At 31.9% G+C, this 16,852-nt stretch overlaps 2 protein-coding genes across 7 annotated transcripts in view; one reads left to right on the forward strand and one right to left on the reverse strand.

Annotated features, from left to right (window-relative positions):
- The first annotated feature begins 3,915 nt into the window (after nucleotides 1-3,915).
- LOC110031669 (protein TIC 20-v, chloroplastic) lies at nucleotides 3,916-13,108 on the forward strand. 4 transcript variants are annotated; one of them, XM_020734997.1, is made up of 2 exons: nucleotides 3,916-4,590; nucleotides 12,888-13,108. In XM_020734997.1, exons 1-2 carry the CDS (start codon nucleotides 3,976-3,978, stop codon nucleotides 12,900-12,902), a joined length of 630 nt encoding a protein of 209 aa, XP_020590656.1. In that variant the 5' UTR covers nucleotides 3,916-3,975; the 3' UTR covers nucleotides 12,903-13,108. The 4 variants fall into 4 exon arrangements, with proteins under 4 accessions (XP_020590656.1, XP_020590658.1, XP_020590659.1 ...); XM_020734999.1 differs by lacking the exon at nucleotides 12,888-13,108 and adding an exon at nucleotides 11,136-11,325; XM_020735000.1 differs by lacking the exon at nucleotides 12,888-13,108 and adding an exon at nucleotides 11,139-11,325.
- Nucleotides 13,109-15,807: 2,699 nt separating this feature from the next.
- Nucleotides 15,808-16,852, reverse strand: part of LOC110031680 (transcription factor BIM2-like) — a 38,710-nt gene continuing 37,665 nt past the window's right edge. For all 3 annotated transcript variants that reach the window (XM_020735011.1, XM_020735012.1, XM_020735010.1), the window contains one exon: nucleotides 15,808-16,076. In XM_020735011.1, the coding sequence (XP_020590670.1) occupies nucleotides 16,069-16,076 (8 nt within the window). In that variant the 3' untranslated portion in view covers nucleotides 15,808-16,068. The remainder of the gene's footprint in view (nucleotides 16,077-16,852) is intronic.

Consider the following 16,852-nt stretch of genomic DNA (forward strand, 5'->3'; position numbering starts at 1 on the left):
GTGCCTGCTAAAGGCCCTACTAACTCTTTGAGCAACGAGATATTACGTCAAAACACAGTGTGATCCCTTATCACTTGGAAGGACCTCCAGTATGCATGGCATTAAAAATGGATACCAACAGTGATAATATAAAGATTTTGGTTGTTATTAGTGATCATCATCATCAAGTGTAAGACAATGCTTAGTAGTTATTCAACTTTGCAGGCTCTTTATAAATTCAAGTCAAGGTCTAAGCCCCTTTCATGTAAAGTATGGATGTCTATCCTAAGTGTTACTTTAGTAATTATAGTTGAAATCAATGAACACTCTATTAGATGACTCAACCTAGTTTTTTTAGATTGTTATTTTATCATTTAAGTGACTTAGTGATCTAAAAATTAAGTGATCATTGACTCATTAGATTCCTCGGATCAAGGCCTCACAAACAAGGGCGTAACCAACCTCTTTTTTTTGTTCGGGAGGGGGGAGGCGCTCCCTAGACTTGACAGAGGAGGGGCTGGGGCAACGAAAGATGAAGTAATATTTCAGAAAGGACAAATTTGATATTTAAGAAGGGACAAAAGACTAAGTTATCATTCTATATAAGTAAAATTATGAGAGACGGGGGGGGCAATTGCTCACAAACCCTAGTTGGGTTCGCCCCTGCTCACTAACCCCTACCACGATCTCTATCGCAAATACAAGAACCTTCACGGCGAAAAAATAAGAAAAAAAAAAGAGAATGAGTATTGAACCTTCACAACAGCCTACTACACCGCCAGTGGATGGGGAGGTTGAAGGGTTAGGTTTCACCATAGAGGAGAGAAGGCTCGGGATCGAGAAGCAAATATGATAACCAAAGGGGAGTTCGAGATTTAGGGCAAAGCGTAATCAACAAGTTAGTCTTCAACTCACTGGCAACTCAACTATAGCAAGTGAGTTGACGTTGACATCAAGACTTTGATTTTTTTTTTTGGTGCTGATTAAAAAAAATCAAAAATACTTTTTTTCTTAAATTTAGGCTTCGTTTGGGGGTCGTTTTTTTACGACTTCACGGCACGGAATCGCAAAAATCAATTGTTTGGCTCCCAGCGTCGCGACAGAATGAAGCTGAAGCGGAAGAAAAGCGGGCCGCGATATCCATCCTGCGGCCCCAGCTTTCGGCTCGTCAAAAGCTTTTTTTACCCTCGGCGCAATCCTCCTCTTGCCTATTCCCGCGCGCGTTCTTCCTTCCCGCATACCAAACCCTCCCGTGCGCGAGCGTTCTTCTTCCTCCTCGACACCCGAAGCCTCCACGAGCGTTCTTCTTCCTCGCCACCAGGACCGCTCGGGCGGCACGTTCTTCTTCCTCGACACCAGGACCGATCGCGCATGTTCTTCTTCCTCGAGCGCAAGCGTTCTTCTTCCTAGACACCAGGACCGAACCGTCCGCACGTGCTCTTCTTCCTCGACACCAGGATGGACGTGCGTTCTTCTTCCTCCACCAGAACCGAACCCTCAGCGAGTTCTTGTCGCGCAGGTCCTTCCTCGAACAGGACCGAATCCAGGGAGCACGAGCAGGTAATCCGATCTTCTTCAAAATTTTTTGAGAATGGTTTTAGAGTTGGGGAGTTGGAACATATGAGCGAGTTGCACAAATTAAAAATGGGAAGGTGCAAGCGAGATGACAGAGTTGAGAGGATGAATTACTGATGAGATAGTATGCCTATGAATGAAGAATTTGAGAATTTATTAGTTGAATATTAATAAAAATATTGTTACACTGATTTTTACATGTATACCACTGAATTTTGGTATTTATTTTTTACATTTACATGTATACCACAAGATAATTTCCATGTTTTTACAAAATTTTGGTATACACTTATTGCATTTGAACTTGGTACTCATAAAGACAAAATTATCTTGTTCATTTTTTGTTTCAACTTGGTACTCATAAAGAATGACCTGTGAGAGTCAAGGGAACACATGAACCTACAGTTGAACTCCCAGATTGGGAGACTAGTTCTCATGATCTCAACCTCAACTTAAATAGATTATAAACACGTGTTGTCTTACGAAATATAAACATGAGTGGAAAGGACACATAGTCCAAATTATACATCATATTGCAGATAAGAAATATCCAATCAATAGTTGCTTTTGTTTTATGAATTCTATTACAAATTGCCCAAGCATTTTCAGTGCATTTTTACATTGACCTCAAGTGTCAATGTAAACTTGTACATTTAAGTATAGGTTGAACGTGGCATTAAGTTGAGGTCATTAGAGCGTTGTGGAAAGGACAATAGCCTGATCCGGATTCGTTAAGGTTGCATTTGTTTAGGGGTTGGATCCCTCTAGAGATGAAAAAAGAAAAGAAAAAAAGATGCTCACATGACATCAAAGAACCGTACTTACATTATTTGATTTCAACTGATGGTGATGAGGGTGGTTAAGATGGTCTAGTGTGGATACTTCTCCAACATGCTTTACCACATTAGATTTTATCAATAGCGTTATATGTCTTCACTTTTTTTCTTCCACATGACTGAGATTTTTAACTATTGCTTTCTTTCATAGCTTTAACACTATTTGAATGTATTTGGATCTATCCACCAGGTTAGCTTAATTACTGCCAGTATTTGGTTACCTTTTCAACCATTTTTAGCATGTTACTTATCAATTTTATCCCAGAGATTTTGAAATTATGTTAGGAGCTTGAAATATCACTATAGTGTGGCTATATATAACTTAAAGTCAATAACTTCTTCATAACTCTTCTATACCATTGTCACATTGGATTATCAAAATTTCTCAATATAAAGATTGTATTATAAGCTTTTCTTCCAATATCTCTCCTTTTTTTGGGCTTAAATATTTAATAAAGATACATCTTGTTGCAGGTGGTTTAGGTGGTATTTTGCAATACATCTTGCTGCAGGTGGTATTTTACAATTTTAATTTCCTTTTTTTGGGCAAAAATTTTGGTATACACTTGCTGCAGGTGGTTTAGGCGAGTTCAGTCTCACACTTATATTTTTTTCTAATTTACAATAAGAATGTGATGATTTTGGAACTTAACTAGAACTAATTATATTGCAGTGGTATGTATGTAAATGCCCCATATATTAATTGAAATGTGCAATCTTTTTGATTTTTCTTTGGGGCAAGACTGATTTGCCATATATTAATTGAAATATGCAATCCTTTTGATTTTTCTTTGGGCCAAGGCTGATTTGTCATATATTAATTGAAATATGCAATCCTTTTGATTTTTCTTTGGGCCAAGGCTGATTTGTCATATATTAATTGAAATATGCAATCCTTTTGATTTTTCTTTGGGGCAAGGCTGATTTGCCAAACTGCTTGGCATTAGATGCCCCATATAAAGTTTTTTAAGTCGTTTGTATTCTATGCTCTATATATGCGAGCTTAAACAGGAGTATTTACCTAAATTGGAGCTGAATTTATTTTGATTATTAGTTCATTAATAACACGTTAAATCCTATATGAAAAATATATTTAATACATTCGTGCTACCGAATATAAGAGCATTCTTATAACATGCCTTTTATTTCATATGTTCACCTATCTAACAAATTAAAATTTTAAAATATATTAATCAATCCCATAAATTTATTACATAACAATTACTAACTAATTACCCAACAATTACATTTATTACATAATTAAAACATTCAAGTTTCACTAATGTATTACATAAAAAATTTTGCTTAAATTTCACTCTTACAGCCTTTTTTTAAACAATTTTACCAAATAAGGGCAGAATTAACATTTTTTCAGAAACAACTGCTCTGCAACTGTTTTCACACAGCTGAACTAAAAAGACAGTTAATTTTCTCATAGTTGTTTTCCCGCAGCTGTTTTCTGGTGCAGCTAAAAAGCTGACAAGCTGCAGCTGCGCCAAACAGACCAGCTTAAAGGATTATGGTGAGAGGAAGTAGGCTACAAAAGTAGTACCAGGGAAACAGCTTGTGGTCGAGGAGAGAACCTATGGCTACTTCCTCCTCTACCCTCCTCTCCACTTTCTCTCCATCCAATCTCTCTTATAACCAGCTCCGCCCTCACCTCCCCCTCTTCCTCCTCCCTCATTGCCACCAAATCCGCCACCGACGTCTCCTCACCCCCATCCAAAACCGCCGTAACGGCGGCGGCGAGCCACCCGACCGTCTAATCTCCGCAGTCTGCTACCTCTACCCCTTCCTCGACGGCGTCCATTTCGGCCGCTTTCTTCTCGCTCAGTTCCCTCCCATTCAGCTCATCATTTTCCCCTTCGCACCTGCAATACGCCTTTTTCGCGCTTCACCTCTCAACCCTATCCTCATCTTCCTCACCCTTTACTTCGCCGTAGTACGCAATCCGTCCTCCTTCAGCCGTTACGTTCGCTTTAACACGATGCAGGCCATTGTTCTCGACGTCCTCCTGATCTTTCCCGACCTAATCGAGCGTTTCTTAGCCCCACGAGACGGCGTCGGCCTCGACATAGTCATGTCGATTGATAGCACCGTCTTCCTCTTCCTTCTGGTCAGTTTGATATACGGTTCCACCACTTGCCTTCTCGGTCAGGTTCCTCGGCTACCGATCGTCGCGGATGCTGCTGATAGGCAGGTAATGTGACCGAACTGCTTCGAATTCTTGATTTTTAGATCTTGGGACTGTTAATGGGTTGCGTAAGGATGGATAAAGCTGTGAATCTGATGATCCATTGGTGAGGAACAATGAAATTTTGCCTTTTCTTGTACCGCTCAATATTTTTTCATGAATATACAAGAACTCCATTATTGGTCTGCTACATTCAACAATTGAAATTGTTTCTTTGCACTGCTGTGATGGTTAGTCTTTCATGTATTTGATTTGCACTGTTGTTTAGAATGCGGATGGAAATTGGAATCTCGAGTGATTTGGCTTCAATTTGTGCTGCTAAGACTTATTTTTCCTATTTTTTAGAGAGTAGAAGAACTTGTTTGTTTTTAAACAATGTATGACAAAAATTACTGCTTTAAGAAGTGTGGTATATGTTGGTTGTTTAAGGGAGCAGTCCATTTTTATAGATTGAAGCTGAACCTAGGGATCTTTTTGGTTTCACATTTAGATTGAACAAGCAAAAAGGTTTTGGAGTTGAAGTCTTAGGGGCATGTCTTACATCAGATTTATGTCCAATTTATGGTAAATCTTATCAAAAAGGTGAAAAAAAAACATTTAAATCTAAGTAGAAAACATAATAAATTCTATTTAATATTTATTGATTAAAATTATCAATATTTAATCAAATAAATTAGACATATGTTTAATTAATCAATTAAATATAGCTTAATAGCCATTATTACTTAATTTAAAAACTTAGTCCTAAGTTAATTAATATTATTTTTATTGTTTGATTTAATTTATCTAAATATAAGTTATTATTTAATTAGCTTAAAAAAGTATTAAGTAATCAATTATTCTATTTGATATTTATCTAAATTAATCATAATTTAATTAAGCTGATTTAATTTGATATAAGAAAATTGAACAATAAGATGTTCCGATCACATTAAGATTTAAATCTCAAAACAATTAGCCAGAAAGTTGGATTTTGCTAGATTTAACAACTATTATTCCAAATAATTTTAAGGATTTAATTCACAAGAATTTGATAAATCCAAATTTAGAGAATTAATTTAATCAGCCTATCAACAGACTTAGCAAACAGTTTAGAGTTAAAAAACAAATTTACAAATTATAGCTACTTTCTTATAATGCTTTCATCGCTGAATAAAGGATGGCACATCAACTTGTTCAAAGGAGCTTGCTTCAAAACTTTTGCTATTGCCTTGATTTAGAGTGTTTGCCTTGATTTAGAGTGTCTGACTTGAATGGCTGGGAGCTTCTAAAAACTAATTTGTTTGTGAGGGAATCAAATGATTTTAGCAAACGAGTTTTTAGCACTTTAAAGGTTCAAACAATGGGTCATATATGCGCTTCTCTACCACTTTCATCTACTTTCCAGCCACAAACGGTTTCCGAAAAGATTTGGTTTGTTAAAACCTGAAAATAACTAACTAGATGATCATATGTACAATTTGTTCAACTTCAATAGAATTTATACTGATTGAATTAATGAATTTTAATCATATGTATAATCCAAAATTTAAGTTTCTATCTTAAGGCTCCTATGGCGATCATAATCATTACTAGAAATTTTTACAATGATTATTTCCCATTTAAGCTTGGTAGGATTGTATATATGATTTCTCAATTGTGTAATCTATAGATCGTATGTGCAATCCTCCAAAAGATTGACGTTATGTGGAAACTATGTTCTATAGGTGCTTACGCAAGTCTATGTGTCTACCAAAACATTCTAAAGTGTTTTAAGAGCAAGAATCATATAAAGCCACGAGGCTAGGTCATTTTGCAAATTTTATGATCTTAAAAAAAAAATTATAAAAGCACAACTATAGTATGTCTCAATAAAAATTCTTTAATTCTGCTCTTGAGTCCTTTATTTTCGTTATCTCTACGTGTTCATTGGATCATTACTTCTACTTTAATTAATTTTTCCATCTTAGTATTGTAACTTATTATTCCTATAATCACGTAATTTAATCATTAATAACTATAACCCTATGTTTGTTATCATCAAATTAAGCTCACATTCATCTGTAGCTTATGAGATTGACAAACTCACTTTTATAATGATGACAAATCTATATCAATTGATTAAGTGAAATGAAGTGAAACTCACCTATTTATTTTAACCAGATAATTGTTTTAATCTAACTATAAAAAATATTTTTGAATTGATTGACCTATTTGCTTCCCTCTGAATCATATGGTTAATCACTTTAGATATATGCATAAATATAAATATGAAATCCAATATTCCCTTTTCCCTCCTTTTGAAAACTTAAAAAGATAAGCTAAATTAAAGAGAATTAACATTTATAATAATTTAAAATATACGAGCAATCATATCATTTATGAGATCCGACATACTTAGTTTTTCACAAAATCTATTTTTTACTAATTATTAAGTAAAAATATTAACAATGAAATTCAGTACTAATAAATTCGATATCAAGATCACATTTAGAAACATGGTCCATAATAAAAAAAAAAATAAAACTCTAATATGAATATGCTTGGTCTTTAATTATTATTGAATTGGATTAATAGTTAAACAACCAGCAGTTTTGTTATCACGCTTAATTGAAATGTATTTAAATTAATTAGAGTATTTTAATTTCTTCTTTACTAGGGCACCTGTCTAACCTAACAACCAACAATAATATATTTAGCCTTTGCAGTTGTTAAAGCTACATAATTTTGTTTTTTTTTTTTTGTGGACCAACTTATAAGCGGTGATCGATCCCAAAAATTAACATATGTCAATATACTTTTTTAATTGAGCTTGTATACAATATAGTTAGTATAAAAATATGCAAATAAATCACAAGCTAATGAATTTTTAGAATATCAAAAACCTAAGAAGTGACATTCGAATATCAAAATATAAGTTTTATCATAATTAGATGAGATTCATTTCAAACTCTTTACTTGTAGTAAATGAGAGCTCCATAAACAAATATATCAGTACTCTTAACTAAATATCATTCATATATATCTAAATAATTTATATATCTTCTTCTAGTTTGTTGATAGAGAGTGATTTTTGCTTGCCTTAATTAGAAAAGTTCTCAATTTAGCATGTCATATTTTAGGACCTTGTGTTAATCCTCACAAAATTTTACTTAATTCAAAAAATATGATCTAGAAAATCAATGCTTAAATTTTGGGATTGCTCGTTGAAGATATCCTGGTTAATAAACCTCTTCAAGAACCCTAATAGTGTAACATCTTTACATGTATAAGCAAGGAGGAGCCTAATGCTTCCAATCTTGTTATGAGTATAATTGATTCTTCAAAACTTATCCCTTCTACACGTCTTGTTCAACTTAATCTTACTTCTATTAGTACATCCTAAGTCATTTAGCCTTTTATTGAAGTACCATTTAGCTCCAATTACATTTGAACTTGGGGTCTAAAGTCTAGTTCCCAAATTTCATTTTTAAATAATTGCTTTAGCTCATCTTGCTTTGCTATAATCTAAAGTTTATCTTTCAGAGTTTCTTCAATATTTATTAGGTTTTTTCTCTGAAAATAAAAATTGAGTGAAGTTCCTTTTCCCTAGTATGTCTTCTAGCTATACTTCTATAGCATGGATCACCTATAATTAAATTTTAGCATGAGTACTTGACATACATTATATTCCTTAGGTAAGGAGTCATTTTCTGTATTACTTACTAAATTCTTTTAGTCTTTCTACAGCTTCGACTACTTCTTCTTCTTCTTCCAAGTCATTTTTAATAGATTCGACTAAGTTTTAATAAAAAATAACATGTTTTCAATTTTTTTATTCTCTTTTAATAACTCTGTAAACTCTAGTAGTATTTATCCAAGAAATATGTCATCATATTATTGCTATAAATTTTTTGTGGCTGCTCTTTCTTATTATTTATAATGTGACATTTACATCTGAAAACGTGCACAAGACTTATCTAATTTTTTTTCCTCGACATTGTTCGTATGATTTGCTCCTGTCATTATTATTTAACTGGATTCAACTAAAAAATGTCAATAATGTTTCTATTGACAGTTCACTTCCAACTCTCGGGAAAAAAAAAATAAATCTGATCGTCATTGTAACTCACGTCCACTGACAATAAACAAATACTAAGCTTGGTATCAACCAAACAACAAAGAAAAGAAATCACGTTTTGTTCTTCTTCTCAGCTAAACAAGTAGATTATTTCAAATCAGTTCTTTTACCATTTGTATATCCATTCCCTTTTCAGGGTCAACTTTTTCAACTCCAGCAAATCAAATAAAGCCCAAATGTAAGGCCTTTATCTACTCAAATTTAATTTGAAGCCTCATACCAGATTCTTCTAGTTGAGAAAAACAACTCTAAACCGAGTGTTTCTTCTATCACTATATGGATTTGGCTGAGAAATCAAGCCTCGTGTTTTGTCAGGGAGACATTAAACATGCATTAGTCAGTTTGGTATTTGTTTTCTGAACAGCAAAATTTGTTTTAAGGTGTTTGCTCTGATAACTATGAGAAAAAAGTTCATAGCTATAAGAAAATTAAAATACAACTTTCTTGGAATGATACTCAGGTAATTTCCGTGCTTATTTCTTCTTTTTTGAACAGCAAAAATATTTTTAAGGTGTTTGCTTTAATAACTATGATCAAAAGGTTCAGTCCCATAAAAAAAATAAAAAATAAAATAAAAAACAACATCTTGGGTGATACTTTGGGCAGAAGCTTTGTATTTTTATCTTATTTTTAGTTAATTAATTTTTTATATATTTTTTAAGCTTAGGATATTATATTATAATCAGATGAAATCTATCATATATCTATTTAAGCCATTCTATCAAGTCATATCAGTGTTATAAAATTTTCTTACGAAAATAATCACAACTTTTATAGCATTTAGGGGTTGTTTGTGAACAATTTTATTTCTTTTATTTCCTTTATTTTCAAAATATATTTGTCAATATATATTTTTTTTAATTTTTTAATTTTTTTAAAACAAATTAACCTATTTTTAAAAGCATTCAAAATAAGTAAATTACTTTTAAAATTAAATTTATTTATTTTCAACATACTAAATATATTTTATTTCAAAGCACATATAAATAAAATAAAAAAGGCACAAATTTGAAAATAAAAAATAAAAGCAATTCCAAAGATCCTCTTAATTAGGTGTGTGCAATATCAGGTTATAATCAAAAATCAAACCAAACCAAATGCTTTGGAATGATTGAATTCGGTTTTTAAATTCTTTTCGGTTATTAGATTAGTTGGTGATTCAAAAATTTTGGTTAAACCGAAAACCGAAAACCGAAGTAGCAATAATATAAATATTAAATTTAATTATTTTTTTTTTCTATTTATTATTTTTGCTTTCTAATTTCTGCTCCACCAGTACTCTCTTTGATTTTAATTGTGTTTTTAAATTTTAGAATTTTAAATATGCTTCTATAATAAAAATTTTAAGACCTATTTGTTATTTTAGTTATATAATTTCGAACACTTATTACTAATGAAGTATGCAATATATATAATTCATTACAATTAATTTTCAATTAAATCAAAATCGAACCGAAAAAATCACACTAAACTATTGTTTAGATTGATTTAGTTGCACGTTTGTTTGGTCTGTTCAGATAAGCTTTTCTGGCTTAAAAAATCAATTGGTTTTGTAAATTTATAGTCTAAACTATCCATAAAAAAGCTGAACGCACACCTCTACTCTTAGTGCACCATTATTTTCTTGCTTCATTTTTTTATTTCTTCGTGTTGCATTTGCTCCTACATCTTTAATTCTTATGAAACATTTTCAGTAGATGAAGCAATGAAGTTAAACTCTTAAACATTGAAGTCCCTTTTAGTGTAATAGTTAGAATTTTATCTTCAAAATTAAGTGTGGTCGTGTTGGAGCACTCCCAGGATGGATGACCTCATTGGAAATTACACCAATGGGGCAAAATCGTGAGACCATTAAACCAAGGTGGACAATATCTCAATAGAAAAGAGTTCGAGTTGTTACGAATGATATCATAGTATTATACTAGCCTGGGGATAGGAACTTTCATATAAAAAAGTACTAAGCCATGAGAGCCACCTCTTAAATCCTAGATGCGATAAATTGCTATATCATGGAAACTACCTCTTGAATTTGTGGGGGCCACATTTTAGATCATATCTACCTAATGAATGATTCTTGATTGGGTGCACTAATGGGAATGTCAGTTGCTTAAAATTGTGAAACTGCTCAAGTAAAATGAAGCTAAACTCTTAAAACATCGAGGCGCATTTTGGTATAATGGTCGAAGTTTCATCAGAAACTCCTATGTTAAGTGTGCTCGTGCTGAAGTAGTCTAAGAATAGGTGACCTCTTGGGAAGTTACACCAATGGACAAAACCATGAGGTCATTAGGCTAAAGCAGACAATATATTAATGGATAAGAGTTCAGGATGTTACATTTCCCCTCTTATATTGTTGGATTCCACTTATTTATCTTCATAAGCAACATCCCTGTAGAGCATTGAATTAATATTTCTTATAATCCAATGATCTGTATATTTTTTGCCTTCCCAGAAGCAGTAGCCGCAAACCAGCCATCATCATTTCACATCAAGAAAAACTTCTTATACTTGGAATCCAGCTTACCTCTGTCGTCGAATTTACATTGCTTATTTGAAACCGAACCGAATCCTTTCAGATTTAATAGATTTATCTCCTTACCCATGCTAACTTTTTCTGCTAACTTGTAATGTCTCATTTTACTTGAATTTTTTATTGCCGTTATCACCATCATTATCAGATCTCTTGTACTCTAATTGAATACTAGATTTGATTGTAAAAAATCAGATTTTATTCATCAGACTTAAACTTTCTTGATTGTGAAGTAGTTTGGAGCATGAAGTAATACATATTTACCTTAACAATATAGTCAAATTTAAGGTTTATTGGTATAAAATACAACTTTCTTACAGCCATAACATTTTAGCAAATCTGGCTGTAAAAAACTGTTTCTCACCACATTATTTTCTGAAAGGCCTCAGGAAAGTTGTAGCCAAAGAATTGTGACAGCTTTTAGGCCACACAAGTCTTATTATGTATTTACAGATCTAACATCTAAATTTTAATTTTTATATTTACATCTCTTTACTTGAAGATGTGTATTTTCACTTTTTAAAAGTTAGTAATGATATTTTTGATGCAAGATTAATGAATTGGAAGATTTACATGTATACCACTCAATTCCTCTGAATTTACATATCTAGCACCTAACTTCAATTTTCACTTGCACACCACCTCATCTATACATGAAAAGGTGTATTTCACTTCTTAAAAGTTAAGATGGTGATATTTTTGATGTGACACACAAGATTTGGGTTGTATAAATGTAAAAAAACAATATTTGGGTGTTAGATATATAAATCCATAAGAATTGTATGGTGTGTGTATGTAAATGCCCCAAAAGAATCAAGTGTCACAAGTGTAAATTTGAAGTTTTGGTGTTAGATATGTTTGTAAATTTTCCAATGGTATAAACATTGCCATAATAGACCCTTAATCTCTATAAAATTATTTGGGTAATATTGAAGTTTTTATCTTTGATAGGATGTGAAATAGAAGCATTTCATGCATCTTTAAGTTGAACATATGTTCCATCAGGTGTACTTGACACAGGATTTCTTGGTTCTAATATTCTCTCTGACATTCCCTGCAATTATCAATTGAATGGCTTCCAAGGCTTTTTATATCTGTAATTATCAATTATCTATAATTTTTATCTGTCCACTGATTTTCAATAATCTTGAGCTACATCCTAATTTAGATTTGGAAGATTTACAATTTTACATGCATATCACCAAATTCTCATGTATTTACATATCCCACTCCTATAGTTCAATTTTTACATATCACCTCAAATATGCATGAAAGGTGTAGTTCACTTTTTAAAAGTTAAAATAATGGTAATTTTATGTGGAGGGAAAGATTTGGATGGTATGAATGCAAAAAAGCAAAGTTTTGGTGTTGGATATGTAAATACATAAGAATTGAGTCGTATGGATGTAAATGACCCTTTAGATTTATGTGATGTTTTTGCACTATAGTCGGTACAACAACAACAACAAGCTTTTATCCAAGTAAGTGTGGTCGGCTACATGAATTCTTTTTTTTTTTTTTTTTTTCATTCTTCTATTGAGTCATATTTTCCTTTAATTATAGTAAGTTAAGATAATTTTTTATACAATATGTCCCAAGTCTTTTTAGGTCTATCTATGTCTTTCTAAACATAAGTCGAATTTATAACAACTACTCTCCTTATTCGGTCATCAGATAATTGGCATTTAATGTGACCAAACCATCTTAGACGACTCTCCCTAATCTTGTCTGCCACTGGAGCCACACCAACCCTTTCACAGATAAATTTGTCTCTCATTTTGGTCAGAGGAAAAATATTCGTAGGATCAAATGTCTATGAAGGGGAGAAGTTGATGAATGTATGTTTATTACTAGGATAAATACAGTATTCATATGTTGGGGCATTTACATACGTACCACACAATTCTTATGTATTTACATATCTTGTACTTAATTTTTATATTTACATGCATACCACTCGACATCTTTTGTACTACGTCAAGAGTTAAAAGTGAAATACATCTTTTCGTATACAGGTTTATAAAATCATAGTATTATAAATATAAATATCAAATTTTAAGCTTTAGATATGTATATATACATAAACATTGTGTGGTATTTTGTGAATTTTCCGTATATATTTATGTACGTTTATGTTAATTTAATCTTAATTATTAAAAAATTATTAATTCTTGCTTCTGCAAAATGGGAGCTAAAGCACTGGATTTATATACATGCAATTCTTATGTATTTATATATCTCATCCCCCTAAACTTTCCTATTTACACAAATAGTGCTCAAATTCTTAATATCACATTATTATCATTTTTTCGAAGTTAACTATTTCTTTTTCATGCATAGATTTAAAGCACCGAAGTGATATTTATGTAAATATTAAAATTTAAGTGTGAGATATGTAAATTCATAAAAATGGTGTGCTAGGTATAAAACAATTATGCTTTTTAGAGAATCATCATGTATAAATATTTAGGTTATAATTTTATGCTTTTCAGAAATTTATGACGAGAAGCGTTTTTGTTCTGGGTTAATTCTCAAATTCAGGGAAAAAAATTGCGTATTAAGATGTACGCAGCGCTGCGTACATTTTGGAGGTTATACAGAGGGTATAAGGGAGTTATATTCGCGTTATATTCGCATTATATCCCCTTGTAACTTCCATATAACCTTTTGTAACCTACCTGTAATCTATAAATAATTTTTGCGTTTTTGTTTTCATATATTAAGAATTTATTTGTAGGTTACATAAGGTTACAAAGGGGTATAACGCAGATATAACTCCCTTATACCCCTTATATAACCTCCAAAATGTACGCAACACTGCGTACGTCTTACGTACATAAACTTTTTCCCAAATTCAGGATGTGTTCTGTTCCGCTTTGTATTAATTTTTATCATTAAATATTTTTAAAATAAATATGTAATAAAATGAATAATTTAACTTTTAAATTACCTTTCAAATTTGGGAATTATGGTTAAACTTCACGGGCTTCTCAGCTAAACTAATTTAAAACCTAAAAATGCAATAGAAAATAGAACCGAACACCAAAAACAAATCTTTTATCCTACCAAGTTGGGTCAGTTCATATTTCTCCATCATATTTCTGCATTGCATAATAATGTGTTATATTACTTTAAACTCTAATAAATTAAAATCATTTTCTATCAAACATGCCTAAGACTTTTTAGATTTACCTCTAATTTTTTAATATAAATTAAATCTAAAACATCTGATCTCTTAACTGAATCATCAAATTGTCGAACGTTTAATATGATCAAATTATCTTAGCGTACATCATGGCTACAAAATTAGGATATAAAAAAAGATGGGAATTTACAAGTAGATGTCGGTGGATTTCAAAAAAAAAAAATACTGAGCATAACTAAATATATTGTCCAAAATTAGAAAAATAAGATATGAAGGCATTTACATGTAGGGGTGTAAACAAACCGAACACAAACGAACAGAACTTGTGTTTATATTCGGTTTGTTTGAAATTTAATTTTTTTTGAAATAAGCTCATATTTAAAATTATTCATAAAGTCACTGTTCGTATTTATTTCTTAACGAACGAACCGAACACGAGCTCTTCCCAAACAACGAGCCAGTTTGACATCCCTAATAATTAATATATATATATATATATATATATAATATTATATTAATTATATAACTTATATTATATAAATATATAATATCTATTTTAGCATATTACTAATATAATATATTAATACATTATTATTATTATTTTATTATATATTATAATTTATAAAATTTAATTTTTTCAAATTATCATAAATTTTATATATATAATTATTTTAAATTATTTTATATTTCGAACAATAACGATTCGAACATAAAAAAACGCATCACTGTTCTAATTTGGTTCGCTTAACCGAACGAAAAAAAATTTATTCATGTTCGTCTCGTTTACTGATCGAACGCGAACTCATTGACGAACCGAACACGAACTGTTCACGAACAACCAGCTTTTTCGACAGCCTATTTACATACATACTACAATGCTATGTATTCAAATATCTAATACCTTGAACTTTATATTTACATTCACAACACACAAATCTTAATACTAAATCAAAAATGTCACCTTTTGACAACCCACCTTTTCATTCATAAATTTATGACCAAAAGAAAAATGCTATAAATATTAGGTTTTAGATGATAAGAAGTAAATTTCTATAAATAAAAAGAGATACCAAATAAATGCTAACCATTCTCAAATCAGCATGCAATGCACCTTTTTCATTACAATAATGGTAAATTTCTTGAGTGCAGCCTTAAATGTGAACATGACCATCATCACCTTTTACATAGCCGACATCTAGACTTCACTTCTTGCATTTATACCTCCAAAAGCTTTCATATCACATTTTAAATACAGTTATTCTAACAATAATGATAAAAAATCAAACAACAAGAGGCTTGTTAACAGTAGAACCGATCAGCAGCCACAGACATGATAAGCACAGAAAAAGATAAACCAATTTAGCCTCCAAACAAACTATATTCCATCAGTAGCAATTATTTCAAGACCAAACACAAAAAAAAAAAAAAAAAAAAAAAAAAAACCACAACAAATGATTATCAGGCGCTGTAAATACAGTGGAGAAAACATTAAAAGTACATTAGAAAACTCTAATACACTAAACTAAGACAAAGGATGGGAGAAATTCTCACATGGATAGAATCCCAAAGGAAAATCAGAGTTGATTCTGCAAAATTAACCAAAAAAGGGCCATCTCATGATTTCTACGACTTTCGTCTTTCGGATTCATCGACGGCCCCTGCTCGATACTCTTTACAGTACTATTGCAAAGTTACCAAATGAAAGGTCATTCATGATCCTGAAATACAAATTAAAAAGTCCATTTAAAGTGGATTAACTGTGAATAGAGTTGAATAGTTTTGAATGCTTATAAGGTTTATTAAACATGAATTTATAACATGGAGAAATATAGTAAAAGTAGAATGCAGTGCTCAATACTGCCCTTAATGATTAGGGAAGGAACGGATGATGAAATAGAGAAGAGGACAGATAATGGAGTGTGAAAGAGGTGTGATAGGAGAGGAAGTGAGAGAAAAAAGTTTCAGAATCAAAGAAAGACCAAGACATTTGTCTAAAAACCCAATGTATTCACTCTTTATGAGCGGCAAATTGATACATGTAATAGTTGATCATGTTGAGTCCAAACTTGGGTCGGGCAAAATGTTGTCAGGTGAATTGGATTATATTTATGGGGCGAGTATTCAGCCAGTTCAGTCAGTTCGATTTAAGAATCAGCCAACATTATCAAAGGCAAATCGACCGCCAAGAAACTTGGGAAAGATAATGATACCAGAAGATACCTAAACAACAATAAAAAATCAATTATTATTATTGAAAGCAAATAAAAAGTTACACTCAATACAGTAAAATGGAAAATAATAACAAACAAAACACCCACTCAACTAGGATTATATTCCAATGAAGTTGGTGGTTGGAGAGGTGTGTTGGAAGGGGTGGTTGAAGCAGGTGATGGGGTGGCTAGGGTTAGTTGGCAGTAGGGTGGAAGGTTACTGTGAGGGGTGGCGGCGGTGGTCGGTCGGTCGGTCGGTCGGTCGGTCGGTCGGTCGGTGGGGG

Source organism: Phalaenopsis equestris, unplaced genomic scaffold (genome assembly GCF_001263595.1).
Source record: "Phalaenopsis equestris unplaced genomic scaffold, ASM126359v1 Scaffold000840, whole genome shotgun sequence".
Taxonomy (NCBI): Eukaryota; Viridiplantae; Streptophyta; class Magnoliopsida; order Asparagales; family Orchidaceae; genus Phalaenopsis; species Phalaenopsis equestris.

What these genes read in the sequence shown, in the direction of transcription:
- LOC110031669 (XM_020734996.1), top strand. Translation starts at nt 3,976, where the DNA reads ATGGCTACTTCCTCCTCTACCCTCCTCTCCACTTTCTCTCCATCCAAT. An exon ending in CGGATGCTGCTGATAGGCAG is followed by an intron (nt 4,591 to 8,819) that starts GTAATGTGACCG and finishes TTCCCTTTTCAG; the next exon opens with GGTCAACTTTTTCAACTCCA.